Raw genomic sequence first — 8,908 nt, 5'->3', positions numbered from 1 at the left:
TGTGTATTTAAATTCATGAACAGATGATCTAAAAAATGGTACAAATGATTTTTTAAAAAAAATTCGTACGCTCCGACACACATTAACGGGCGCGTCCTTTAATTACCGCAGCCAGACCAAGCGGTTCATATAAAAAAACTGAATTGTCCAGGGTCGCACGCCTCCACGATCAAATCAACCGTAACGAGCCACCTACCGAGGGTAATCGAATCGGGTTTTCTTTACAAGGACTAACCCATAGAACAATAGTAAATGAGACTAACTTGTACTAGTAAAAATGGGTTTGACCATTACTTTTGTGCGTAGCTACTTAGTGCTGTGCGTGCTCAATTGAAACGGTGGCACATGGTAACATGATTACTATGTCCTGTACACACGTCGTATCTCATTATTGTTTGTGTGTCAACCTGGTAACCAGATTACTATATAGATTAATAGGCAAACAGTGAAGTGATGGCAACCGGTAACGTGATTACTAATACTCCCTCCATTTCTTTTTACTCCACATATAAAATTTGGTCAAAATCAAACTACACAAAGTTTACCAAATTTATATAAAAAAATATGAACATCTACAATACTAAAACTATATAGTATGAAAATACGTTACTAGGGGGTGTAGAATAAGCTATTCAGTCGCCGGAGAGATGAGGAAGGGGGTGATGCAAGCTAAATAAAGTAAAACACAACAATCAATTGACACACATCAATCGCATTACTCATAGGCATTTTGTCAAACATATGGCATGCACATGATCGACAGAGTGAAAAACAAACAGAGGCAAAGAGAAATATTGGTAGGTAAAGACACTAAGGGGTGCGGCTCACATATGGGGTGGGCAATGATTGAGGTGAGGCGCTTAGGAGAAGAGGAGCGGAGTCGGGGTGGGGGTATAGGGGGGACATATCGGGCGCCACATGCCCCTCTTATCTGTTGGAGTTGTGTCGAATATTGTGTACAAGGTAGGTTACAGTTGGAGTATGAGTTATATTGTGTTTACATAGGATGTGAAGTCGTGTCCTAGTAGGACACTTGTATCCTAGGCCTCTCATATATAGCGGGGGTAGACACATGATGTAACATATGCCAATATAATAGCACATGAACGCAGGGGAAGCCGGCGGCATGTGCCGGCGTCCAGGGCGACCTGGTGCGGTATTGTAGCGGTGTCATGGGGAGGAGCGCCCATAGTTAGGCCCCGGGGATGTGGCCATATCGGTGAACCTCATTAACAAATTTCGGTGTCATGCTTGTGTGATTGCTTGGTCTTCGGATGATCGACGGTAATGCCTCGGATTTATTCTAACATTATCTTTGGACCATCCTACTGAAACGATGGTCGAGGCTTACTATCGGGTGCCAGTATGAGTGACCACGCATGCCATACAGTTTGATTGATTGGTGTTGACCCTAATAATAATAACAATACAAATATACAGTGCATCTTTTGCATATACTATGTTGCTAGACGAAACATTGCTAAAGTAAGTGACCTTAGCTAATTGCTATATTATCAACTAATGCAGTTCCCTGATGTGAACACCGTCGAAGAAGCGGTGCAAAGTATAACCCATTATCTAGAGGATACGACCATTACCGCACACAAGGCCATCTATTTTGATGGATGGAATGGGTTGGCTTCTTCGGCGGTGCTTAGAGCCATAGCTGAAAACCCTCTGCCATCTCTACTGAAGAAATTCAACAAGATCATCCACGTCGATTGCTCGAGGTGGAAAAGCCGAAGATCACTCCAGAGGACAATCACACAAGAGCTAAAGCTTCCTCAGCGGGTAATGGATATTTTAGACAGGCAAGATGAAGAAAATGATTTCAGAGAAATAGAATCAAGCTCCAGAGCTGAGATACAAGACGTTGCGGCAGAGATTTACCAGGCCTTAATACAGCACAAATATTTAGTGGTCTTCCATAATGGGAGCGACAACACAATTGACTTCAATAATTTTGGCATTCCCCAGCCAGATCGTTGGTCTGCTAAATAAGTCTTGTGGACATTTCGAGGAAGGCTTTGCCTCAACTCACAAATAAGTGAAAAAGGTGGATAAGTCCCATCTTTTTGTTTATGATTGGGTGACACCTTACAAATACGATTCTTTGTTGAAAGAAGAGGCAAGAGAAATTGTTGGGTACGCAGACAATCTTGGTGAAGCAGTTGAAGAGTGTTGCTTGTATCTGCTATCATTAAATTATCAGGGAGGCAACATCATGGACTACAACTGGGCTACCCATGCTTCGAGCTATTGGGTCTGCGATGGGATTATACAAGGTGATGAAGCATGGGAGGTTGCTGTTGCTCTGCATCAACAAATAAATATGGAGGATTATTCATCTAATGCACTGCCCTCCTTTGGTGATAAATTGAGGACTCCTCCGGAACGATGGATATTGGCCAAGGACAGCTCTGTTGTGCAGCCAGAGTCAACGTCATTCTTCCTCGCTGCAGCCGCAAGCGAGTCTGATCCTCCATTAAGACCATTACCTAATGAAATGTTCCATCAATCGGGAAAACTTCATGTTCTCAAGTTATGCCGCTGCACCTTCAGTTTTTTTGCACCTCCTTTCTGTTGTTGCCACAACTTAAGGTTCCTTGGATTAGATGGCTGCAAGGATCAGCGAGTAGAAGAAGATGAGAGGCAAGATAGGCAAGCAATGGAATTATTTCACAGCCTATGGGTACTAGACATATGCCACACAGATTGGGAGTTGGACTTGTCAGCAGACATAATAGAGCAGATGGCCGCAAACATTAGGGAGGTACATATAAAGAAAGGAAGGATTTGGTGCCACAATTTTGCATGGTGACTGAAGGAAATATGCCCTCTGAAGGAAATATGCCCTAGAGGTAATAACAAAGTTATTATTTATTTTCTTATATCATGATAAAAGTTTATTATTCATGCTAGAATTGTATTAACCGGAAACATAATACATGTGTGAATACATAGTCAAACAGAGTGTCACTAGTATGCCTCTACTTGACTAGCTCGTTAATCAAAGATGGTTATGTTTCCTAACCATGGACAAAGAGTTGTCATTTGATTAACAGGATCACATCATTAGTTGAATGATCCGATTGACATGACCCATTCCATTAGCTTAGCACCCGATCGTTTAGTATGTTGCTATTGCTTTCTTCATGACTTATACATGTTCCTATGACTATGAGATTATGCAACTCCCGTTTGCCGGAGGAACACTTTGTGTGCTACCAAACGTCACAACGTAAATGGGTGATTATAAAGGTGCTCTACAGGTGTCTCCAAAGGTACATGTTGGGTTGGCGTATTTCGAGATTAGGATTTGTCACTCCGATTGTCGGAGAGGTATCTCTGGGCCCTCTCGGTAATACACATCACATAAGCCTTGCAAGCATTGCAACTAATGAGTTAGTTGTGAGATGATGTATTACGGAACGAGTAAAGAGACTTGCCGGTAACGAGATTGAGCTAGGTATGGGATACCGACGATCAAATCTCGGGCAAGTAACATACCGATGACAAAGGGAACAACGTATGTTGTTATGCGGTCTGACCGATAAAAGATCTTCGTAGAATATGTAGGAGCCAATATGAGCATCCAGGTTCCGCTATTGGTTATTGGCCAGAGATGTATCTCGGTCATATCTACATTGTTCTCGAACCCGTAGGGTCCGCACGCTTAAGGTTACGATGACAGTTATATTATGAGTTTATGCATTTTGATGTACCGAAGGTTGTTCGGAGTCCCGGATGTGATCACGGACATGACGAGGAGTCTCGAAATGGTCGAGACATAAAGGTTGATATATTGGAAGCCCATGTTTGGATATCGGAAGTGTTCCAGGTGAAATCGGGATTTTACCGGAGTATCGGGAGGTTACCGGAACCCCCCGGGAAGTATATGGGCCTTAGTGGGCCTTAGTGGAAGAGAGGAGAGGTGGCCAGAGATGGGCCGCGCGCCCCTCCCCCCTTGGTCCGAATTGGACAAGGAGAGGGGGCCGGCCCCCCTTCCTCCTCTCTCTCCTCTCCCCCCTCCGCGAATCCTATTCCAACTAGGAAAGGGGGGGAGTTCCTACTCCCGGAAGGAGTAGGACTCCTCCTGGGCGCCTCCTCTTGGCCGGCCAGCCCCCCCTTTGAGCCTTTATATACGGAGGCATGGGGCACCCCTAGGAACACATTGATCCACGTGATCATATTCTTAGCCGTGTGCGGTGCCCCCTTCCACCATAGTCCTCGATAATATTGTAGCGGTGCTTAGGCGAAGCCCTGCGACAGTAGAACATCAAGATCATCACCACGCCGTCGTGCTGACGGAACTCTTCCCCGACACTTTGCTGGATCGGAGTCCGGGGATCGTCATCGAGCTGAACGTGTGCTAGAACTCGGAGGTGCCGTAGTTTCGGTGCTTGATCGGTCGGGCCGTGGAAGACGTACGACTACATCAACCAAGTTAACGCTTCCGTTGTCGATCTACAAGGGTACGTAGATCACACTCTCCCCTCTCGTTGCTATGCATCACCATGATCTTGCGTGTGCGTAGGAATTTTTTTGAAATTACTACGTTCCCCAACAGCCGAGCCTAGGTTTTATATGTTGATGTTATATGCACGAGTAGAACACAAGTGAGTTGTGGGCGATATAAGTCATACTGCCTACCAGCATGTCATACTTTGGTTCGGCGGTATTGTTGGACGAGACGACCCGGACCGACATTACGCGTACGCTTACGCGAGACCGGTTCTCCCGACGTGCTTTGCACATAGGTGGCTTGCGGGCGACAGTCTCTCCAACTTTAGTTGAACTGAGTGTGGCTACGCCCGGTCCTTGCGAAGGTTAAAACGGAGTCAAATTGACAAACTATCGTTGTGGTTTTGATGCGTAGGTGAGATTGGTTCTTGCTTAAGCCCGTAGCAGCCACGTAAAACTTGCAACAACAAAGTAGAGGACGTCTAACTTGTTTTTGCAGGGCATGTTGTGATGTGATATGGTCAAGACATGATGCTGAATTTTATTGTATGAGATGATCATGTTTTGTAACCGAGTTATCGGCAACTGGCAGGAGCCATATGGTTGTCGCTTTATTGTATGCAATGCAATCGCGCTGTAATGCTTTACTTTATCACTAAGCGGTAGCGATAGTCGTGGAAGCATAAGATTGGCGAGACGACAACGATGCTACGATGGAGATCAAGGTGTCGCGCCGGTGACGATGGTGATCATGACGGTGCTTCGGAGATGGAGATCACAAGCACAAGATGATGATGGCCATATCATATCACTTATATTGATTGCATTTGATGTTTATCTTTTATGCATCTTATCTTGCTTTGATTGACGGTAGCATTATAAGATGATCTCTCACTAATTATCAAGAAGTGTTCTCCCTGAGTATGCACCGTTGCGAAAGTTCTTCGTGCTGAGACACCACGTGATGATCGGGTGTGATAGGCTCTACGTTCAAATACAACGGGTGCAAAACAGTTGCACACGCGGAATACTCAGGTTATACTTGACGAGCCAAGCATATACAGATATGGCCTCGGAACACGGAGACCGAAAGGTCGAGCGTGAATCATATAGTAGATATGATCAACATAGCGATGTTCACCAATGAAACTACTCCATCTCACGTGATGATCGGACATGGTTTAGTTGATTTGGATCACGTAATCACTTAGAGGATTAGAGGGATGTCTATCTAAGTGGGAGTTCTTAAGTAATATAATTAAATTGAACTTAAATTTATCATGAACTTAGTCCTGGTAGTATTTTGCAAATTATGTTATAGATCAATAGCTCGTGTTGTTGCTTCCCTGTGTTTATTTTGATATGTTCCTAGAGAAAATTGTGTTGAATGATGTTAGTAGCAATGGTGCGGATTGGATCCGTGATCTGAGGTTTATCCTCATTGCTGCACAGAAGAATTATGTCCTTGATGCACCGCTAGGTGACAGACCTATTGCAGGAGCAGATGCAGACGTTATGAACGTTTGGCTAGCTCAATATGATGACTACTTGATAGTTTAGTGCACCATACTTAAATGGCTTAGAATCGGGACTTCAAAGACGTTTTGAATGTCATGGACCATATGAGATGTTCCAGGAGTTGAAGTTAATATTTCAAGCAAATACCCGAGTTGAGAGATATGAAGTCTCCAACAAGTTCTATAGCTAAAAGATGGAGGAGAATCGCTCCACTAGTGAGCATGTGCTCAGATTGTCTGGGTACTACAATCGCTTGAATCAAGTGGGAGTTAATCTTCCAGATAAGATAGTGATTGACAGAATTCTCTAATCACCATCACCAAGTTAGTAGAACTTCGTGATGAACTATAATATGCAAGGGATAACGGAAACGATTCCCAAGATCTTCGTAATGCGGAAATTGACGAAGGTAGAAATCGAGAAAAACATCAAGTGTTGATGGTAGACAAGACCACTAGTTTCAAGAAAAGGGCAGAGGGAAGAAGGGGAACTTCAAGAAGAACAGTAAGCAAGTTGCTGTTCAAGTGAAGAAGTCCAAGTCTGGTCCTAAGCCTGAGACTAAGTGTTTCTACTGCAAAGGGACTGGTCACTGGAAGCGGAACTACCCCAAGTGATTGACAGATAAGAAGGATGGCAAAGTGAACATAAGTATATTTGATATACATGTTATTGATGTGTACTTTACTAGTGTTTATAGCAACCCCTCAGTATTTGATACTAGTTCAGTTGCTAAGATTAGTAACTCGAAACAGGAGTTGCAGAATAAACAGAGACTAGTTAAGGGTGAAGTGACGATGTGTGTTGGAAGTGATTCCAAGATTGATATGATCATCATCGCACACTCCCTATACTTTCGGGATTAGTGTTGAACCTGAATAAGTGTTATTTGGTGTTTGCGTTGAGCATGAATATGATTTGATCATGTTTATTGTAATACGGTTATTCATTTAAGTAAGAGAATAAATTGTTGTTCTATTTACATGAATAAAACCTTATATGGTTACACACCCAATGAAAATAGTTCGTTGGATCTCGATCGTAGTGATACACATAATCATAATATTGAAACCAAAAGATGCAAAGTTAATAATGATAGTGCAACTTATTTGTGGCACTGCTGTTTAGGTCATATTGGTGTAAAGCGCATGAAGAAACTCCATGCTGATGGGCTTTTGGAATCACTTGATTATGAATCAGTTGATGCTTGCGAACCATGCCTCATGGGCAAGATGACTAAGACTCCGTTCTTCGAAACAATGGATTGGAAATCATACATACTGATGTATGTGGTCCAATGAATATTGAGACTCGCGACAGGTATCATTATTTTCTGATCTTCACAGATGATTTGAGCAGATATGAGTATATCTACTTGATGAAACATAAGTCTGAAACATTTGAAAAGTTCAAAGAATTTCAGAGTGAAGTGGAAAATCATCGTAACAAGAAAATAAAGTTTTTACGATCTGATCGTGGAGAAAGAGTATTTGAGTTATGAGTTTGGTCTTCAATTAAAACAATGTGAAATAGTTTCACTACTCACGCCACCTGGAACACCACAGCATAATGGTGTGTCCGAACGTCATAACCGTACTTTATTAGATATGGTGCGACCTATGATGTCTCTTACCGATTTACCACTATCGTTTTGGGGTTATGCATTAAAGAAAGCTGCATTCACGTTTAAAAGGGCACCATCTAAGTCCGTTGAGATGACACAATCTGAACTGTGGTTTGGCAAGAAACCAAAGTTGTCGTTTCTTAAAGTTTGGGATTGTGATGCTTATATGAAAAAGTTTCATCCTGATAAGCTCAAACCCAAATCGGAGAAATATGTCTTCATAGATATCCAAAGGAGACTATTGGGTACACCTTCTATCACAGATCCGAAGGCAAGACATTCGTTGCTAAGAATGGATCCTTTCTAGAGAAGGAGTTTCTCTCGAAAGAAGTGGGTGGGAGGAAAGTAGAAAACTTGATAAGGTAATTGTACCATCTCCCTTATTGGAAAGTAGTTCATCACAGAAATCTGTTCTTGTGACTACTACACCAATTAGTGACGAAGCTAATGATGATGATCATGTAACTTCAGATCAAGTTACTACCGAATCTCGTAGGTAAACCAGAGTGAGATCCGCAACAGAGTGGTACGGTAATCCTGTTCTGGAAGTCATGTTACTAGACCATGACGAACTTGCAAACTATGAAGAAGCGATGGTGAGCCCAGATTCCGCAAAATGGCTTGAGGCCATGAAATCTGAGATGGGATCCATGTATGAGCACAAAGTATGGACTTTGGTTAACTTGCCCGATGATCGGCAAGCCATAGAAAATAAATGGATCTTCAAGAGGAAGACGGACGCTGATAGTAGTGTTACTATCTACAAAGCTAGAATTGTCGCAAAAGGTTTTCGACAAAGTTCAAGGTGTTGACTACGACGAGATTTTCTCACTCGTATCAATGCTTAAAAGTCTGTCCAAATCATGTTAGCAATTGCCGCATTTTATGAAATCTGGCAAATGGATTTCTTAAAGAAAGAGTTGTATATGATGCAACCAGAAGGTTTTGTCAATCCTAAAGGTGCTAACAAAATAAGCAAGCTCCAGCGATCCATCTATGGACTGGTGCAAGCATCTCGGAGTTGGAATAAACGCTTTGATAGTATGATCAAAGCATATAGATTTATACAGACTTGCGGTGAAGTCTGTATTTACAAGAAAGTGAGTGGGAGCACTACAACATTTCTGATAAGTATATATGAATGACATATTGTTGATCGGAAATAATGTAGAATTATTCCGCAAAGCATAAAGGAGTGTTTGAAAGGAGTTTTTCAAAGAAAGACCTCGGTAAAGCTGCTTACATATTGAGCATTAAGATCTATAGAGATAGATCAAGTAGCTTGATAAGTTTTTTTTCAATGAG

General features: G+C 42.4%; 1 protein-coding gene across 1 annotated transcript; it reads left to right on the top strand.

The window, feature by feature from the left end:
- Positions 1-909: 909 nt before the first annotated feature.
- On the top strand, positions 910-2,650 carry LOC125540589 (the record flags this gene model as incomplete). Its single annotated transcript, XM_048704196.1, is given in 1 exon segment — positions 910-2,650. A coding segment is annotated over 1 exon segment (426 nt), but the record flags the coding sequence as incomplete, so codon positions are not given.
- Between the last annotated feature and the right edge of the window lie 6,258 nt (positions 2,651-8,908).

The sequence above is a fragment of the Triticum urartu genome, chromosome 2 (assembly GCF_003073215.2).
Source record: "Triticum urartu cultivar G1812 chromosome 2, Tu2.1, whole genome shotgun sequence".
In the NCBI taxonomy this organism is placed as follows: domain Eukaryota; kingdom Viridiplantae; phylum Streptophyta; class Magnoliopsida; order Poales; family Poaceae; genus Triticum; species Triticum urartu.
The sequence above is the reverse complement of the archived record's forward strand: the minus strand, read 5'-3'. Positions and strand labels throughout refer to the sequence as shown.